The sequence below is a fragment of the Caloenas nicobarica genome, chromosome 2 (genome assembly GCF_036013445.1).
Source record: "Caloenas nicobarica isolate bCalNic1 chromosome 2, bCalNic1.hap1, whole genome shotgun sequence".
NCBI lineage: Eukaryota > Metazoa > Chordata > Aves > Columbiformes > Columbidae > Caloenas > Caloenas nicobarica.
The window spans coordinates 90813801-90835444 of NC_088246.1; the positions used below are offsets into that span (position 1 = coordinate 90813801).

The 21644-nt window shown below is 39.8% G+C and overlaps 1 protein-coding gene across 4 annotated transcripts in view; it reads right to left on the bottom strand.

Annotated features, from left to right (window-relative positions):
• Window positions 1-15184: 15184 nt before the first annotated feature.
• TENT4A (terminal nucleotidyltransferase 4A) overlaps window positions 15185-21644 on the bottom strand; it is a 61357-nt gene continuing 54897 nt past the window's right edge. For 2 of the 4 annotated variants that reach the window (XM_065629604.1, XM_065629602.1), the window contains one exon: window positions 15185-17412. In XM_065629604.1, coding sequence (XP_065485676.1) covers window positions 17236-17412 — 177 coding nt within the window. In that variant the 3' untranslated portion in view covers window positions 15185-17235. Of the gene's footprint in view, window positions 17416-21644 lie in introns of all 4 variants that reach the window. The other 2 variants (XM_065629603.1, XM_065629601.1) reach the window with 1 other exon arrangement.

Sequence of the window (21644 nt, forward strand, 5' to 3'; positions counted from 1 at the left end):
TGAGAGGTTAAAACTTGTCTTTCAGCATATTCTCTCAGCTAAGTCGAACCTAAAACATGAATTTTGCACTTGTTACAAGAAAACCTTTTGTCTAGCCTAAACCTCAAAAATAAAATAGGTTTGTTCCTTCCCCCCTCCTCTTTTTCCTGAAACCCCTTCGATGCCCACATGATGTCCAAACTAATAATCTTCCTTGTTTGGCTGTTTTTCTCTCAGTCTTATCTAATGTTGCTGCACAGGGTTTTTATCATTAGCAAAGCATCAGTCATTTTCTGAACCTCTTTAAGATCTTGACTTCACATGGTGGCTCAAGGGAAAAGAATGATGGAAAATAAATATTTCAGTCATACCACATACGTAACAAGCTGTCTTCAGAAATAGTCCTGATTTTAAAAAATAAAGGCCCACCAACTATCTACATCCAGAATAACCATATCAGGGTACAAACGAGTCACAGCGGTGCACAGAAAGGGGATACAACAGCCAGCACATCTCAGAATGCTTAAGACAGTGTTGCAGATTCATACACAAAAAGATAATCTCAAGGAGAAAGCTAAAATCAGCCTCCCAGGCTTTTCCCACATTTAAGTGAAGCAAATAGGCAAGAAACATGGCGGGGCGTGGTATTCCTGATTATCTAGACTGATTCCTTCCTTTCATGATTTGGCAAACATTTTCAAGAACGGTTGTAGGAGAAAAAAAGGCTCAGTAAGATGTCAGACGGTAAATACTCCTACTAAGAGAATGAATTATTATCATAAGAGGATTAAGCTTTGAACCAATAGCTATTTTATAAATAGCAGGATGAAGAAACTAAAGACAAATTATATTAATAAATATTAGAAGCGTTAAATAGGTGGGAACAGAGATGCTTAAGTCCCTTGAAACCCCTTGCAAGGGAAAGTGAAATAAAGCATGAACAGCTTTCTTCAGTTCATCTTGCACAGTGGTCTTTTTTTAACAGGAGGGTTTTCCTCACTTCTCTTGATCTGCTATGCATGCAGAATGTGGTGTAGGAAGTACTACCAGCTTGCTGTGATGGAAACAAATTTCATACCTATTTTTAAGTAAAATTAAGCTTTTTTTTTAAGGGAGCAGGAGGGGCAACCATGTAAATGAAATCTCCTGTTTATGCAGTTCCCTGTATCTTTCAGGCAGCTATCTTATGAGGTCAACCAAATTGAACAGAAAGATAGGATCAAATAGCTCACAGACTCAGGAGGTCATCTAACACAACCTCCTGCTCAAAGCAGGATCAGCAAAATATTACCCAGGGTTTTATCCAACCTGGTCTTGAGAACTTCTAATGATGGAGACTACACAACTCCTCTGGGTACTCTGATCCACCATATGACTGTTGTCACGGTTAACAAATTTCTCCCCTCATGTTTCAATTCATACCTTCTCCCCCTCATCGTCCCACCAGGCACCACTGTGAAGAGCTTGGCTCTACCCTCTTGATAACCTCCTGCTGCCAGGTCCCCCTGAACATTTCTCTCCTCCATGCTGAGCCAGCCCCAGTCCCTCAGCCGCTCCTTACAGGGCACAGGCTGCACAATCCCAGAGATAACCCACTTTCTACATTTTCCCCGAAAATCTGCAGCTAGGTGAAGGGGAAGCGTGAGTACGTGAGCATCTTGACATCAAACCGCAGTCATAGCTCAGGGTGGGTGCCGTCCATATGGCCACGGTCAGCAGGAAAGCTCCAGGTTAGTTACGGTCTTCTGCCCAGGGGAGGTATCACAGGAGACACGAGGCACTGGGATCGAGAGCGGGAGACAGAAAAAATAAAACCAGAACAGACTGAAATTCATTAGTTCTGCTGCTCATAAACGAGCCTGCTTCTACCAGGTTTTGTTTTCTACAGATACAAAATTCAATCAAACTCATTATGTAAGATTTGTATTTGCCGTAGCCCTTTGAGCATGTTGCTTCTGCAGGGATATTACATCTATTCATTGTTCTGCTCTTTGTAGTTAAAAATGGAGTACGAAGCAAACAGAGATCAGCTTGAACAATTTTATTCTGCATTGTTCAACTCAATCCAAATCATCAATATGTGACTTTTCCAGAATGGTAATTGTTTTCCCTTTTTTTTGCAAACTGAAAAGAATTTATAAAAAAATGAAAATAGCTTCAATTTTTTCCACTGAAAGGGTATACAGTAGTTATTCCTGGTAAATCACAATCCTGTGCATGGACGTTTTACTTTCTGGGACTCCCTGAGGTGAGCTATATTTTTTTAAGACTACCATCTCAAATAGTGAACTACTTAATTAGCAGCAGGATTTACATTCTAAGAATACACAGAATGTACCTGCAGCAACAAAGGAGATAAATTTAATCAAAATGTTCTCTGCTTCCAAATCTTGATATCTGTCACAAATGAAAAACTGTAGTTCGGTGGGATGCAAGACTAATGAATATGTCTAGAAGACCATATTTTTAGGTAGGTTTCCTAAGAAAATGAAGCTTACGCAATTCCATTTTACAGCTGTCCGTCTACATGTCTTCTATTAGAATATCTGACTCTGTTGGCCAGCTGCTATCCAACTTGAAAGGGGTAAATGTCAGGAAGATGACTGAGTTACTGTAAGTCACATGAACGTTCACAGCTTGGTAGAGGGCACTGAATCACAGCAGCACGACTGAGGAGGGAAAGTTGCAGAATTCAGCTTCTACATACACACTCCATTTGTCAACCACTGAAGATGCTGACATTTGACCTTAATATCACCCTCCCAGACTTTTATAAGCACTTATTAATTATTTCAGTATTTTACACTTCTCAAGAGATTTTACAAATATTAAATCCTGCATTATGTGAAAATTCTCGAGAGCAGTTTCTTAGCTGCTGTAAATCAGTTAATTCCATGGTGGTACTATGACATGTATCAAGAGAGGAAGCATCCTCGCAGAAAATAAAGAAATACTGGATTGCAGGTAAAGAGAAAAGAATTACCCTGATGCAGTCTGCCTGATCTATTTTTTCTTTCCATATGAGGGCATAATGAATGTTTTTATAATGAAGAAATAAAAGTCATCTAGATTTCATCTCCCAAAGTCCTGTATAAGTGGAGTAATTATGGAGTAAAAGTGGAGTAATTCCTTGCATGTGAAATCATTTGATTTTCAGGAAGGAAAATGGTTTAGTGTTACACATTATTAAGTATAGGGATTAAGAGTATTCCTGCATAACCCTAGTAAACACTGTGCACTATGAATTAAATACATAGAAAGGACAGATTTAGTTTAAAAAAACCCCAACTCTTCAAAAGCACGACCGAGATTCCCACACACAAAACAGGAGCTCTCGGGCTGCCCTGATCTGTGCCCAACCAGAACTGCCAGTAGTTCAAAGCAGAGGGCAGACCCGACAGGCACCACCCAGAAATTCGGTGCGATTAAAATAACCAGTGTAACAATGAAATAATAAGGTACAGATCACACACAAAAGAGGCTTCTACACATTAGAGAAAGCTTGTTTTCATGTATACATAAGTGCATTAGCCTGACTAATATTTACCACAGACCTCACTGGCCTGAATCCTGCATGTGGGTAGGAGCAGAGCTGTACCAGGAACAGCATCAGCCACACAAGGGAGCAACGGCAGCGACAGGCTGAAATAAATCAGAGAAGTGGTGGGTGGCAGAAAAGGCCACAATAACTGGATGCTCTGGTACCATGTGGAATTATGTGGTAGGTAGGTAAGTGGTGCAGTGGGGCACAGTGGCCAAAGAAAGTATTAAGGCCCTGTAAGTGGCTGCAAACTTTCTCATTTTATTTTTCCTCTTTTTCCTTGCCTACCACAGGTCCCTCTGATCCTCCCCCTTTCTGGCACCTGTCTGCAATTAGCTTACTCTTCATTTTCTCCTCACTTTAAAGCCCTTTACCACTCTTCACTCTCCTGTGCAGCTGGAGAAGCCAGTATCGCCAGTGCCTTTTAATGCAATTTTCTTTAATTTTGTCTTATTATGATTTTTTTCCCAGATCCTTTCCTTTGCAGAAACTCCTTTACTCTTCTGTCCCTTTCCTCCTCAGCTTCTCTGGAGACAGCTTATCTCACTCCGGAGCAGCCAAAGCTCTGGAAGCGGCTGCCTGCCGCTGAGGGGGATGGAAAGAGATGCAGTGGGCGGGAGATGCCTCCATCTGGACCACACAACTCCCTGTCAAACTCAAATAAGATTTCACATACAAAACCTTTGAGGAAGGAATTCTGCAGTTAAACCAAGAGTTACAAAAATTGCTCCCTTTTAACCTGCACCTACGCGATTTGTTTGATGCTGTTCAACTGTTAGTAGGAGAAACTAGCAACTGTTCCTTTGCCTAATATTTTGTCATATCCATCTTCACTTATCCTTTGCCAAAGGTAAAAAGTCCTAATCTCTGTACTTTATGTAGTCTTATATGCAAACAATACGATTTATATAGAAAATAAACAGGACATTACTCTTGGCCTCTCCAAATATGGCCATACTTTGAATAGACAGCTCAGATTCTTAAATGAATCTGAGTTGATGAATGCATGTAATTACTGAGAGCTATGTAGAAGCAACTTATGTGGAAAAAAAAAAAAAAAGACATATGGGCTAGGCTGCATTGCTGAAAGCTTTTTTTAAACATGTATTGAATGCACCGTCAGACATATAATACCAAATCACAAATCTAAAATACTTGATGAACCTCCAGCAGACAAAAGTTTGGCAAAACACAAAAGGTTTGATACACAGTAGTGACAAACCTTGGTTTTTTTTCTGAAGGACTACTCATTATACAGCCTAGGAAGCAGCTGGAGAGAGAAACAAGCTCTAGGAAAGATCTCATTTTGGAAGAAAATTCAAGACCCTTCCACTGCAGTAGAGCAAATGCTTACTTCTGACAGCTAGAGCCAAGAAGCTTGGTAAAACCACACATTTCTCAGTATCAATATAAACACAAGACAATGAAAGCCTTAGATGCTTTTACTGAAGGTTAGTCTAAAATGGAGGCAGTACCCCAGCAAAAAGATACAAGATAAGAAGCAGATGTCAGTATCATCTCCAGTAACGTCGAGGAAGAAGTGCGGAGAAAGACAGGAAAGAAAAGCTTGAGGGGTGGGAGGCGGGGGCTGCGAACCCAAACATAAACCCAACACCCAAACCCAGAGTGAAGTAACTATAATTCTGGGGCAGGAGAAGATAGATAACCATGTGAACTGAGTTGTCTTTGTAAGTTCTTTAATTAAATACAAGAGCCTCTTTAAATATAAGGACTACTGATTCACCCTGTTTCACTTGCAATTCTCATTTCTCTTTAAAAGCACAAAGTTGAATCTTAAAGCGATAATAACACAGACTCCCTGCATACAGCCTGGACTGCACAGAATAATTGAAATTAGTTCTGGCTTGCACACGCCTTTGCTCTATGTTAGAAGTCCTATTGCTATTTATTCTTCCCCATGCACATTTAGTGAACACAAACTCATTTGCCATGGTGATTGCTGATATTATGTTACTGACTAAAGATTTCACTCTATCAACTCTTTAAGCTTTAGAAAACAATGTTAATAGTAAATTGACCACTGAACTAAAGCTGCATAAAACTAGGAACATCAGTACCTGTTTGCACAAAACAAAGAATTCCTAATTTGGATGATACCTGGAGATATTTTCAAGACTGTCGTTTATTAACTCATCCATGCTGACTATACTGTATTTTCATCTTAAACTTGAAGAGGTGGGGGGAAATAAAATGGCCATTTCAGGCTAGGTAGAGAAAACCTGTCAGCATCCTAATTCCATTCCCAAGAGGACCTGGGAATAAAAAAATCTCTTCTGCACGCTAAAACAATTAGGAGCTCATGCACCTGAGCTGGATTTGCGTAGTTAAGGGACTGAGAGATCCCTAAGAAGGAAACAACAATTTAACATCTGGAAGTATGAAGTGTTATGCTAGTGGTATAGCAGGACCGCGCAAATCAAAGGTAGGGTTTCCCAGCTACAGTTTTGATAGAAAAACAACCACCTTGGTCAGTGATCCATTACTTCACACAAATACAGCATTCTGAGTATTATCCGTATAAAACGAAATGAAATTACGTTTAAAGCTGCCCTGTGCCTCGGGAAAGGTTTTTCAATCAAGGTAGCACCTCCTCCACACCAGAAGCGGGTGAGCTGTTTATTTTGCGGTGGGACATGAGAGTGGTGCAAGAGCGCACCCTCCCTGCAGTCAGGGCAAATTGAATTTAGCGAATTTCATTTACCTTATTAACAGCAGAAAATCTTGTAAAACCCTCTAAGGAGATTATTTTTAAAAAGTATATATATATATATATATTCTAAATCAAGTCAATTTAAAGTCTTATTGCTAGATGAGCAACATCCACTTCCAGTAATCTATGGGTAAAATAAAGTAATAAAATCTCTGCAAAATGCCCAGGAAAAAAGTTCTTTTATCTAGATTCAATGTTTACCTAGAAAGAAAAAAGAGCAGCTAATTTCGAAGTAACCACTGACAGCAATCTGCTTAAACAATGCTGAAAAAATTAATTCATGTTCACCATAATCCTTTTCATCCCACATCTTCAGAAAGATCCTGCTGAGCTCTTTCTACCTCATGTGTATCAGAAGGCTTTCTGAAATTTAAATGCATAATGAATAGCATGTTTTGCTTTGTTAATTTAAATAGCATTCATGCCTAGAGGATTATAGTCCTCACAATTTTGTATGCCTCCCCATCCACCCTTCCCCGCAGTCCTCTCTCCATGAGAGCCAGAAAGCAGAGGTTTTCAGTTCCTACAAAAAATAAACAGCTATGGGGAAAAAGAGATGATAGCTGTGAGATGAATGAACAGGTAGATAATTTTGATAAGTGTTTATCAGTCTTTGATTTCTTCAAGGCTTGGTTAAAATGACTGTTTACACCCTTGGATACTCCAGGCAGCATCCTGCATCTTCAGGGTCTGTCCAGCCGTTTCTGAACCTTCCAAGCAAATAACGATCTTGGTGCTGCTCTACAAAATGCCACTATACACTGAGATGTCTCAACAGCACCATAATATTTGATGAAAGTACACATGGAGATCCCGTCTAGGTGTTCTGAACACATCAAAGATGCAAACATTTCTGAGCAAAGCTCCACATGTGGCTTATGCCATGGTGAAACATGCTCTCATCACTAAGGTGCCTCTTGTGATTACCACATGACCATGTCACAGACATGATCTAATGTGCCCCATCAGCTTGAACAACAACTGCACAGTTGGTCCCAACATCCTCTCTGCTGTAGGTACAATATTGGGACAAAGGCTTAGTGCCATGAGCATCTCCTTGATGTCAAGAGGATTTCAAAAATTCCTCTGGCCTGGAAGCATCTGCTCTGAGAAAATAAACTACTAAATTATTTTCCTAATCCAAAATGTTCTTTAGAGAAAGCTACGTCAGACACTTGAAAGGATTGAAAGTAGGGAACTAGCACAGATAAAGATTCAATAAGGTCAGATCTGTCACTTAGTCCTGAACCTTGACTCTATCTAAGGGCACATTCACGACAGATTTTTTTTAAGCATCAAACTTAGAGCCACAGGGAGTATACAGGGGAAAAAAAACCAACTATATCCTGCATGAATCTGCGAATGTTGGTATTAAGAATATTGAAGAGCAAGTAACAGGCGAAATCAGCTTAATGGAGATGTTTCTCCCCTTTGGGACAGTCTAGACTATCCATACCAAGTTAAAGCAAATACACTAAAATAGCGAAGAAAATTCTTTCAGGTCACTAAGACCCGACTGTACAAGCAGATGGGAGAGGGGCTTGGGGAGGGGACCGAGAAATTTATTCCATTTAGACACAACAATGCTGTGGTAGATCTCTCCTTCCTTATGGGATTATCCCTCTCATTGACAAACTAGCCTTTTTTTTCATAGCCAAGAGCCATGCAATGAGAATTTAAATAGCTTTCATGCCTACAGGATTACATTCCTCCCCACCCCTCCTCTCCCACACATTTGAGTTTGGATCTATCTATATCAGCAGGTCAATGAACAAGAATGGAAAGCAAGAGTTATCGGGGACTGAGCTATGTCCTGGATGCCAGGCTAGGTCAAAGGGTGTAATGAAATTCTTGTTTTATACACTGAAGTGCTCAAGATTATTGGAGGAGTCTGAGCTGTTGCATGCCTTTTTCTTCCAGATCTTCCAAAAGGATCTGACAGTAAACGCAGAGTAAAACCACAGTCATTTCTCCACCAAAACTGAGGAAGGAGGGCTGGCTACCACAGTCATTCCACATTCCCTAGACTGATTACACCCAGTCAGTTCTTCTACTTGTCATCCATAGATATGAAACATCAGTCAGCCAGTATGTTCAGCATCCCCAGGAAGCAAGTCACTCCTATATCAAAGCCAAAGATCCAAATTTTGTCAATACAAGAATGGTGCAAACTGATACAAAAAGCTGGGTGATGGTATCTGTCATCCCTAGTACTTCCCATCATTTTGACACGACATCATAAAAACTAACTTGAGCTTTGATCAATCTCCAGATGAAGTAGATCCTCAAGTGTCAGAAGATTCTTTAAACCTGTGTCTGCAGCTCTGGTCACAACTGAATAAAGAAAAAAAAAAAAGAGGATTACACTTTTTGTCCTTTTTTATTTTCCTGAAATGAGGAAAGCCACAGGTAATTTAACCAGTAAAATTCTGGACTTGTAATTAAAGAAAATAATTAACACTACTGGAAATATTTCATCTGATATGTGTTAGGTTCAAACATCAACTTTATGACACAGTTCGGTGAATTCACTCATACTGTCAGCAAATATGCCCAGGCCTCTTTCCTCTTTAGCATTTCTAACCCATAAACTTTCACTGTTTGGAAGCAGCTATAAATTCTTAATTTCTAGCCTTGTGCTTTGCGTGTCATCCCATCTCTAATACTCAGTACTCCAAAACTCTAACACTGTGCATTGGCCACGCTTTCCACATTTGTCACAACAGCAGATTGAGCTGGTGCATGGCAGTTCTTGTGTCACGATCATTAGCAAACACAGACAAAACAATCTGTTTGCAAGGTTAATCTTCAATGATATGCACCACCTTGGCCCAAAAATTTGCACTCAGCGCCATCTATTGATTCCATCCTGGTTAAGTGGAAGGTAACATTAGTTCACCATGTGGCACTGAACCACAACATATGCTTTACAGAAGAATTTGAAATAAAAAAGGGGGGGGGGGGGCTGTGGGGGTTTTGTTTGTTTGTTTGTTGTTTGCTTGTCTGTTGTTTTGGTGTTGTTTTATTTTAATAGTAACACTGGGTTAGGCATTACAAAACATTTGATAAATTAAGTGTCGAATTTTGCCTATATCTAATTAGCCCTATTCTGCTTTCCCACAGAAATAAAGCTGAAATACTGATATCAGTTGTCCAAATAATAACTTTTGCTATTTCTTAGCGACACCAGTATCATTGAGATCCTGGAGCTCTTCTTTCTCCATACAACATACCAGCATTAGAGGGACTTTGCTGGTGGGTTTGAGTCCTTATTAGTAGATCTGCGACTTGGCATGTCACAATTCCCATTCTGCTGGCATAGTTATTTTGTATTTCAAGTTAAGATCATTAAGCTCTTAGATTTTGCTTCCTTTTCCTTTGTGGAAATTTCCTTTTCTATATACCCACTCCTGATGAACATTCTTCTCTCTCTGATTTCTATGATGCCAATGGACAGCTCTGATCTAGACAGATGTGATCTAGAGTTACTTAGGTAAAACTCAGGCTAACAGCAGCTTCCAAATCTTACCTCAATAAGCCTTGTCATGATGCTTTCAGCTCCATCAGTGCTGTTTTACTACCTTTCAGGCAGTGTTAATGTAAGTAATAATTTGCCTACTCCTGTACTGTAGAATAAATCCAAACAAACAGATTTTAATTATCAAAAGCTTCCATGATGAATCTATGCAACTCTCATCAGGAAGAAAAGGTGAAGGACTTAGCATTTTGGAGTATTTTGCTGATGTCCTTCATAAACCACTACTCCTGCACATCTGCATTATGTTACCATTACAAATGTAAGTTGACTGAAATCAGAAGAGATAAAACACATGTTTATCAATAATAATAATACAGAGAAGATATACACAAAAATGCATTTTAGTCAGGAAGATTTATTGATTTACTTTTTGATCCGTAATATATGTGTGGGACTACGCATTTCCGGGCATTGTTAACTTCAGAAGCCAGTGTGTTCTCACCTGTTTCAACCTGTTGGTCCTAGAATTTGCAGATATGTTTTATCGAGTGCAGGACAAAGCAAAAAAAAATGTAACAATTCCTGCCCAACATTAAGACATTTCACAAACTTAACAGAGATACAGATAAATCAAAAAATAGTTATTCTTTTTTGCGATATCATAGAAAAATTTAGATTAGGAAGAGTCCTACAGAGGTCATGTGGCCCAACCTCCTAGTCTAGTAGGACTGACTTTTAATTTAGACTGGGTTGCTTACAGCCTTGTCTAGGCAGGGTTTCAAAAGATGAAAATTTCACAGCCTTTCAACCAATTTCAAGCAGTTGTATTCAGCACTTAATCGCTCGGGATTTCTAACACATCCACACGGTGCATGTAACTCGCACAACCTTACATTCCTTGACCACCCCTTCTTAACAGAGGAATGGGAAGAAATTTTGTTTGACTGTTATGTCAGGAACTAGTCAGAAAACTTGTTGCACAGACCTGTTCTTGGGCAGAAGTGGCAGCATTTGCTCTTTACGTGAGGGACAAACAGCTCTACTGGGCTGACTTTGCTGCCCCTGAGATCTTTGTAAGGACAGTAGAACAAACCTTGCACATGTAGTCGAGAACTGCAACTCTGCTCATCCACATAAGACTGCACGCGTGTATATGAATGACTAAAAGATGAACCTTATTTTCTCTTCCTCAGTCTCCTAAGAAATTTCCCTGAGAGAACAGAAACGGTTTCATGATCTCACCCATGACTATACAGTAAGTAGTACTCAAGTTGTCTGTTACCACCCAGACAGGCAACTCTTGACAAGGGTGAGATTTCACATACCCCTGTTGGCTCCTCAAATTAGCCAGATGCACCCAACAGCAATCCTGAAGGAGAGGATGTAGCCCATCAGAAGATTCAGCTTTTTCTCTCGAGAAGGGAGGGGCAAGAAACAAGGAATCTTCTTGCACAGATTTTCTCAACAGAACATCCCTAAGAAGATCAGTGCCGAAGTTTTTACTGATAGAAAGTGGTAATTAGCACAGAGGTTATGGACTTCCAGTTTAAACACTGCTTTCATCCTCTCACCCAGAAAATCACGTAATAGGAGCTCCCAAATTTTGCTTGGTTTAGGTTTAAAAACGAGACCGTGAAGCATTTATTTGAAACCCATTTTTTACTAAGAGAGTAAATCGACCTACTGTTCAAGTCTTGTAAGTTACTGAAGCAGGAAACAGCTCGCTGCACAGCTAAGAACTCACAGCAGGAAAACATGACACATGGGTGGGCAGGGGCAAAGTAGCTGGGGATGCCCTTTGCACCCACAATCCTGCATGAGAGGCAGTGGCACAAAGGCCATTAGCAATGCCACAGAAATTTTTCCTGATCTCAAGGATAAAGATGTGTATCACCACTATGAGCATGCATATGGACTACACCCTGAAGGGGAAAAAGAAAAAAAAAATCCCTCAATTAATAATTTCTTTTTACGTTCATGCTACAATCAACAACAACAACAAAAAGCGGCTTATTAAAAAAGCAAATGGTTAGAGAATCCCTAATTGATTTGAAATGGAAAGGCTGCTCTCACAGAGACAACATCCTGTCCCAAAACATTTGCAGTAGCATAGGACTGAGAAGAAATATGACCAGACCTTTAGGCAGCAATTTTGCACATTTCAGGTACAAAGATGTTCTGTAAGAGGCATCCCTATCACCCTGCCACTGAAACAGTGTTTTAACAGAATTTTTAATTTAATTTAACAGTATTTTAACAGAAATACACAGCTGATCAAATTTATGAGGTTCAACAAGGCCAAGTGCTGGGTCCTGCACTTGGGTCACAGCCACCCCAGGCAGCGCTACAGGCTCAGGGAAGAGTGGCTGGAAAGCTGCCTGGCAGAGAGGGATCTGGGAGTGTTGATTGACAGCTGGCTGAGTATGAGCCAGCAGTGTGCCCAGATGGCCAAAAAGGCCAACAGCATCCTGGCTTGTATCAGGAATAGTGTGGCCAGCAGGACTAGAGAAGTGATTGTGCCACTGTACTCAGTGCTGGTGAGGCCCCACCTTGAATCCTGTGTTCAGTTTGGGGCTCCTCATGACAAGAAAGACACTGAGGTGCTGGAGAGAGTTCAGAGAATGGCAATGAAGCTGGTGAGGGGCCTGGAGCACAAGTCTAATGAGGAGCGGCTGAGGGAACTGGGGCTGTTTAGCCTGGAGAAAAGGAGGCTGAGGTGAGACCTTATCACTCTCTACAAATACCTGAAAGGAGGTTCTAGCATGGAGGTGTTGGTCTCTTCTCCCAAGTAACAAGTGATAGGACGAGAGGAAATGGTCTCAGGTTGCGTCAGGGGAGGTTTAGATCGGATATTAGGAAAAAATTCTTCACAGAAGGGGTTGTCAAACACTGGAACAGGCTGGCCAGGGAAGTGGTTGAGTCACCTTCCCTGGAGGTGTTTAAAAGACATATAGATGTGGTGCTTAGGGACATGGTTTAGTTGTAGACTTAGCAGTGTTAACAGCTGGACTTGATGATCATAAAAGTCTTTTCCAATCTAGATGATTCTATGAATCTATTTCTAGTAAATATCCTGGTTAAAAAGTTAGAAACATTTTGCTCGACAGATCTCTTGCAGACACCAGCTGTCCATAGGTTTCTTTAAGTGATCTCTTGCTAAGAACCAACGAAGGACTTTTGTCATCCAAAACAGGCAAGGCACATCCAGCACTGGAACTTATGCAGTCTGTTGGAAGGAAGTAAAAAACCAAACCAAACTTAATACAACAGTCCAGTATCCAGGTTGAAAAGAAAGCCTAAAGCCGTATGAAGAAGACATGAGGAAAGGTCAGCTACAACAGTCTTCTGATTGTGAACCTGAGGTTCAGTAAATGGTCAGTACTGTCATTCTGACACTATTTTTTGTTACAAGTGAATTAAAGTAAACAACCACCTGCACCGGGTCTGAATACTGGGGTTTATTTACAAACCAACAAGACTAGAACTTTTATTCAGGTTGATTATTTCACACACTCATCTGTTCACTCTCTCAAAGCCCTACATTTGTGAGGGTGTGAGCTCCCTTCCCAGCAGGTTGGCTTGCTGCTGGTGTGGGAAGGTCAGGCAGAAAACCACGTCCCTTCATGCTACACAGCTACTCAGATACCAGTCCAAGGCAGTATCAGCCAACGTCTGTGGCACCCCCTGGTGTTTTTTTCCCATGTTCCTTATCTCCAGGATCTTTTCTCCAGGCAGGATCTTTACTTTCTTCTAAGGCCACTTCCAAAATCCTTTTTGGCACCGCATGTACTTTCCAGAACACTCCAAGCCCAAATCAAAATAGTCTACATGCAGAAGTACGAGACATGATCAGTGACCTAACACATGCCTCTGCCTCATGTCTCCTAATCAGAGAATTCAGGACATAAACTTTGTTTTTTACTAAATTTACAACCAGACTATATCAGCAGCAGCCAGCAAGTAGCAGGCTTCTTGTGCTCGAGAGCTCAGAAGTTGGCAAATTCGCCCCCTACACATATACACCCAGTCATCTGTTGCCTGTTAGCATTCACAATTTAAGCTTTTGCTCACAAATGATAAAGAGCTTGCATTGCTTGAAGGCACACTGTATTTCAACACCGCTCTCTGACAGACTGTTACTATACCTGTTCTCAAGATACTGTCCCACAGCTGTTCCCATGGAAAGAAATGCTGCTGAACCAGCAACACTGTACCAGCAGTCACACCTTTGTCTTCTTACCCTGCTCCAGTGCATGGGGGGATGAAGTTACAGGAAAAGTCCAACGCAACACCTGCATTGACATCTCTCGGAAATGGCAACAGATAGCAACTGAGTTCTGTCTGTAACATACGCTGTGGGTCCTGTTCATCCATTCCATTTGCAGTCTCTTCCTTCCACATCTGAAGTCCATGGCTAATTTTGCCTGTGAACGGTGTACAAAATAGTCAGTAGGGCTGGGAAACAGATCCAGTGGACATCTGATATTATTATCAGAGAACGAGGGTTCAAAGGAACAAAGTGAGACTCCCAGTCCATTAAAGGGAAACTACTAACAAGCATAAACAGTTTGGCAGAATCTGTGGGAAGAATAAAGCAAAGTCACCATCTGGACAGGAAAAGGTGAAGCCCAGGAAAACTGAAGTTCCAAGACCAGCACTGCTGCACTAAATATAAAATGTCTGCAGAGATTATTTATCCCTCTGTCAGCCATGTCCCACCAGCTAACTGACCGTGACAGAAAAAAAAAATTATCCCACCTGTTACCGAGTGCTTATTATTTTCCCTTCCCACCACCTTCTTTATTCTTCTCCAGTGGATACTCATTAAGACTGACCAAGTACCACAGAGCTCTCTGGTTCTGAATCCCTAGCTCTGCATTACTACTACAAATACTTCAGTTCTCTTTGTTAAAGTTCACAGATTTGCACAAATTCCTTCCAAAGACTCAATTCTGAAATTTTGAATTCAAGTCAATTATTGACATGACAGCTCCTCTCAGAGGGTTAACGGAAATAAAAAAAAAAGACAAGGTTAAGTCCAGTCTTTGAGGAGGCTAAAAACTGGACAAAGCTTTTTGAAAGGAAGTCAGAAGCTGCGAGGAGGGACTAGAAAAATTACATGGAAAGTTAAGGTATCCCAAGGGATCAGTTAAGCCAATCTCCTCTTTCAAGAATATTGTTGGGAACTACCTCCAATTCCTTTGCTCTCTCATATTATCAAGAGATCAAACCCACAACTACGACACCAACTACAGTGTTCATTACTCCCTTTATAAACACATCACGAAGGTTTGCAGAGGGCATCCAACCAACTTCCGAGCTCGTTCTGAAGGCGTCTGGCATCAACAATTTAAAGCAGATCCTAAAGTGTACATCAAACAATGGGATAAGGTCAAGTATTATTTCACGCATTACATTTCCCATAAAAAGGTACAGAAGAGTGACTGGTCTCCAAAGTTTATTAAAAATCAAAGAATAGAAAACTTTACATAAAAATATGTCAATTTTAGCTTCCACATAGTTGTCCACACAAAAAATTTAAACATGATTTTTTTAAACCTGTAGCACATAACCACAGTGATAGCCAGGCCAATTTATTTGGTTCACCATGACTGAAGTGTTACATGATACCACTTTTCAAATGAGTTTTGCTTTAAAATGGATTCTAGTATAAGACACCAACTAAAGCCTTTGAAGGCTCTTTAATGTAGTTATGCTCAATATTGCTAGTGTGTGAAGACTAAGCAGTACAGGCTCATGTACCAGCCCTTAGATATTATTTATGAATCAGCTCACAATTTTTAAAACTTTTTTTTTTTTTAATTGTGATGAGTCTTGAGCATTAAGACAAACTTTTTGCAAACAGATATGCACTACTCTACTTTGGAATGTTGCCCTCTCTCCCCTCAAGGACCTGTTTGTGTTTGACAGATTCAGTAATAACATGAACTACTTCTGCTTCAAATGCATACAGCATATTAAAAAGCTTCATGCTTGACACCTCATTTTAATATTCAGATATCAGTTTTAAAACCTTCTATATCTGTACACAGTATAGACGTCCTGTTAACAGGATTCTTCAACTTTCTCTGCTAGTGGGTTTACACAACTGATCTGTAGTTTTCTGTATAGCTTAAGAACTCTCATTAAAAAAAAAAACAAACGGGCAGTCAGAGGGCATGAGATGTGACCTACTCCCAGGACAACTGTGGTGCTTTAAAAACTCAGGGTTAGGCAGGATGTACATTTTTCAAAAAGTTAAAGACAGTGTTTGTCATGGCAATACACACTTGCATAGTATACCTGTATGCATCTGTAAATTAAGTGCCAGCCACTCATACTGTGTACAACACTGGGCTGTGCTCTCCTGCAATACATCAAAAGATACTTCTTGTAATGCTCAGAGCAGCTGAAGTACTTTTTATATATTTGCTCTTAACAGAACTAATGCATACTGCTATACAGATTCCTTAATGGAATCAACATATTTCCTTTCTCCACATTCCTTAAGCCGGGTACCTCTATTTAATAATGTTGTTTGAACCCAAACATTAACAGGTTACATTGCTAAAATGCATCAAAGCGTGTAGCTCACAGCTTTTTAATTCCACATCAGGACTTGAAACACCCTTTTCCCCCTCCTTTCAAAAGTTTTACTTCTGGTACTACAAATTCTGGATTTGTTGTCTAGTTAAAGGAATAAAATTAAAACTCATTGGTCAGAGCAAGATAACTGATAGAGGCCAGACAATGAGCTAAAAAACACAGGGTCAAAATGCTTTGGAGCTTAATACCTTCTTAAAACCATAAGCCAAATCACACTTTCATTGTGAATCAAGAAGCCTCAAATATTACCAAATGTCATGTTTGTAACACTGCTCAGACAACCTGCCAAAACTATGAACCCAACTTAGATAATGCAACCTGGGAAAGGATCTGTAAATTAAAAAACGTCTTCCCATTAAATATAACTTATGTGACAATATGAAGTTAAATTAAAAATTCTGAGTTATTGCACAAATTATACTTCCAATATTTACAGAGCAAAAAATTCTGAACTTTGAAACAAAAACAGGAGAGCAGCAAATTTACTTTTATGAATTCCCAACTTAATTTGCTGCAAAGAAAAAAATTCCAAGGGGCTGAAGTTTCCTTCACTTCTAAAATAAAACAGAACCCACAAAGGAACAGATGCAGCCACAGCAAAAAAGCCACAGCATTTTTAAAATGTCCTCACAGTTCCATTGTCAGAGCTGCTTCGGCACTGTATGAACCATTGTGGGAAGGCAGAAAACAAACTTCCACGTTTTAATAAGGCTTCACAGATAAGCACAACTACTTCTTGAAGATGGACTGAACCACCACACAAAAAACATGCAAAGAAGTCAGCTGCAGATATTTGGCAACACCAATAAAACGATGTGCTGGACGCTGGTCTCCATCCCTCAAGTCAAGTGGCACTCGCTCAGTTTGTCTGAACAGGGAAGGTCATTTTGGCATCTGCCATTATCTGCTCAGACTAATGGGCAAACTGTCTCTGTGTTTTTTTCTTCTCCATATATTCCGATTATACTGGTGGTGTCCTCGGTTACCAACTGGTTGCCTCATGCCTCCACTGCTGACAGGGCTGTAGCCGTTGCCTTGGTTATGAGTTCCTTTCATGGAAAACTTCATTCCACTGTGCTGCTAGAAAACACAAGATAAGCACTCAGTTTAGGCACATGAACAGCGGAAACAAAGCACATGTTACCCGTGGTATTTCCTTAACGTACAAGTCATTCCCACAGAACACGGCTTGAAGCAACTGGTCTTTTCATGCTTGTCTAACTGTAGCTGCGCAAGACCGATGGCACTAACAGCTTAAAAAGTGTTCTTTGATTGTCCTGCAAATGAAATGGTGTCGATTTCAAAGTCTCCTTAAAACCCTTGGATCTCAGTATGAATTACACTCACTATACATCACCCTTATTAAAAACAGAGACCTTCCACATTAAATACTAATTGTGACAGTCGTGTCTATTTTAGAGGGTCTCAGCAAGAGCATCACCACGCGAGATACTCAATAAGATTTTCAGAAACATCATGGACAGATACAAGGGTGTGATCATACGAGCTGATACATACATAGCATAAGTCTGCTCTGCCCATCATCTCACCCATCTACAGGTAAACTAGCTGTGGCTTGTATGGAGTTTGTAAATCCTGTTGGTCTGATCAGGGGGCTCCACAGCTCCTAGACCATAACTCACATCCAGATCAAGGCAAAACAATTAAGCCATCAGGAACTGACCACGCTTTTGCCAAGGGTGGACCAGATGATCCTTGTGGTCCCTTCCAACCTGGTATTCTATGATCCTATGAACACAGCATGACACTTTATTTGGGGGAATCTCTAATAACTTGGAAACTCCCAAAAATGTTTAGTGGCAGCTTGAGTAAATGTACCACACCATAAGGTACTACAGGCATCCCTATCACTTCACAGTATATAGTATGTCAGTTTAATGTGTGTGTACTTAAAATGGGTACAAGAGTTTCAAAGATGAAATTGAAACACACTTCCCAAATACTGATAACTTCAATGCAAACAACCTTTTCTGATGGCTGACAGCAATATCTTTAAGACAGACAACTGACTGCCTCTAACGAAAGCTACTAAATCATTTTGTCTATCCTAAGTGCTTAAACAGGAACACCACAAAGCGAACGTTTGAGCTACCTGCTTAGAATATAAAATATCTGCAGCTACTTTAGTAACCTGTATTTCCAAACAAGTTCGGAGTAGAAAGAAATACGAGAACACCAAGCCATCATTACAATTGTGTGCACGAAACCAAGTTATTGAAGACATAACTCCATAAGCAACATTTTACTGTGAAATTAATTAGAAGACACACTGAGCATAAAAAACCCCAAACTGGTGAAGACTAGTATTGAGGAATAATTAAAGTTAGCTGCAGGGTGATAAAAATTCCTTAAACTCTTTTTTTAATCTGTAAAGTGTGTCCTACAGCAATCTAATCAACCTTCAACATGCAACTTCTAGACTTCCAAGACAGACATGCCAAGTGCTGTCTTCAGACTAACAATGGTAAAACATTCAAGGACGAAACAGACGAAACATAAAAAGGGAAGCTGAGAATCCCTCATACTTTAAGAGATACAACTGCCCAAACCTTATTTATTGACATATGTTGCAAAACATCTACCAGAAGCTATTTATGAAAGCCACCATGAAACTCAAAAAAAAAGTCAGAGTATGTTTTATATTCTTGGCAAGTGGTTCTTAAAGCAAACACACCATCTTGTCACATTCTTGTGCAGCAAAGTTTTCTAGTTCAATAAGTATACATCTAGCTCTCAATTATATAAGCAGACAATTAAGCATCTACATTAAGTCAAAGTACTAAAAATGATCCTCCAACAGTCAAAGTACTAAAACCAGCCAGTCATTACAGTTACCCTCAACTACATGCTGAAAAAAACACAATCAAAAACTTAAGTTTTCCTACTGTACAACTGGAACAAAACTCTGACCAAGGAGCATACAAAGTCTCAGCAAGCCTATCCTTTTCAGCTGGAAATGTGAAAAATCTGGCAACTTCATCCTCAACTGGAGGATGTAGCAAAAAAATTACTGAGGGCAGGAAGGCAGGTGACCACAAGGTCAGACAAGCACCACAGCAAGTGCAACAATTAAGCCTGCCTACCTGTATCCTAAAAGAAGTCATATCCCTGATCTGTTCAAAAGGTAATCAAATTTCCAAAGAATGATCTATAAGCTAGCAAGAAAGTGATCTCTAGCTTGTCATGAAGCATTTTGCATTGTTCTTTAGGCCATCAAGGTAAAGATTGTCAAACTATCAGAGCAGAATCTGAATCCATCCGCCTTATGACTCATTAGCTGAGAGCAGGTGCTTACACAAGTTGACCCAGGGACCTCTTAAGTCAGAGATGATGCCTTTATATTCACTAGTTCTCAATAAGATATTGTTCACTAGTCTGTTCAGATTTTTGAAACCATAAGCTTTTAGCATCCTGCATGCTGTGTTATGGCATTTCACAGCCTAAATGAGCATCATGTTTAATTTGAACCTACTATCTGATGATTTTTCAGTTCTTGGAGAAATTTCTTTTCATTCTGCTCTCTTTTCCATACACTAATGACTATACAGTCCTAGATCACATACTACTTCATTTTCTTCTCCAGGTTAAAGAATCATTCATTATTCACACAGAAGCAATTCCACCTGTCTGACCACTCTTATCTTTCTCTATTCTTCTTCCACTTGCATTATAACTTTCTTCCCATGTAGGAGGCAAAATTGTACTCCCTGTTCATGATGGGAGATGTACATTAACTTTTACATAATTTCATTTCTGCTCTTTGTTCCTAATAACATCTGAAATTTTGTTTGATGCTCAGTTCTCTGTAGGAAATCAAGAAAGCACTATCAAAGTAGTTTTCCGCAAAAACATCAATATCTCATGTTTGCAAGACCTTGTCAGCCCAGGGCCTACCGCGCTCTACAAAGTTTAAACTGTTTCTCTCCCACTTGCCTTGCCAGGTCCTTCTGCACCCCTCCTCAGCTGGACCTTAAGGAGCTTATCAACACAAGCAAACTTCACCACACTTCATCCATTGCCTTTCAGATGTGAGGCAGCACGAGGCGCAGCACAAACTCCTGCAGGGTTTTCCTGGTAAATTCCGTTAACTACAAAAATTGAGGGTTTTTTTTCTTCCCTCATCATCTAACTAGTTAATCGTTTACCAGAGGACACACATCTTTCACTTAGTTTCTTTCAGATCTTTGGTAAAATTGCATCTTTTGGAAACCACAAGAGGCTGTTATCAAGCAGCTTTCTCTTGTTCACACACTTCTGGATATTTGCATGCTCAGGATGCCCATAATCGCTGAGAAATGGCATGTTTGGAAGCAGATGATGGCTGGACAGAGATCAGATAATCAGAAAAGAAAGCCCTTCATCTGTAATACAACAGACAAACCTGTGGTTTAGATGGTTTGATCTTCTTTAGATCTATTTCTCTTGATAGAAGAATCTCCTCTCCCACCATAGAGTTATTGATTCAACAAGTGAATGACAGAACTGGTTTTGTGGATTGTTTGTTTGGTTTGTTTTTTGGTTTGGTTTTGGGGGGTTTTTTGTTTGGGTTTTTTTTGTGGGTTTTTTGGGGGTTTTTTTGGTTGGTTGATTGGTTGTTTTTTTGGGTGGTTTTTTTTGTTTCAGTTTTAGTTTGGTCTGGTTTGTTTGTTTTTGGCAAGTCTGTTGAATTTGATCCTCTGCAAATAAAGCTGGTAGATCGGGAGAGAAAACTAAAAAACTTCATTTAAGACAAGTCTGGGGGCAGAGGAAGGGGGAGAATTCTATATCACATACTAGGTTTAAAAAGCTGCCAGATGTTTTAACAGAAATTTAAGAAAAGGATGTTCCTGGCCTTTACCCCAACCTATATAAATCTGGTGGAAATTGAAATACCAAGTAATTATTTGCTAAGGAAACCAAACTTTATTCTTAAATACAAGCAAATGTACTACACAAAACTTCTGACATTCAAAAACTGTCATTATTCAAAAAGAAAATTTATTGCCAAAAATAAATCACCCACACTTTGAAGTAACACAAGTAACATAACAGAGCAGAAGTCTAAATGTAAACAATGTGTCTGAATTGCTTTGCTGTTTGCTTGCTTTTTGCCTGCTAGCATCTCTAAAGTAAGGAGAAAAAATCAGAAGTGTTAGTGATGAAAATGAAGTATCAGTACTCTTAACTTTGAAGAGATTATACATACAGAGCTCAAAAATATTTGGTAAGGACCAGCTAAAGAAAAAGTTTAGAAAAGACTGTTTAGAAAGAACACATATTTACTATTTTGTTGTTAAGACTACAGGATT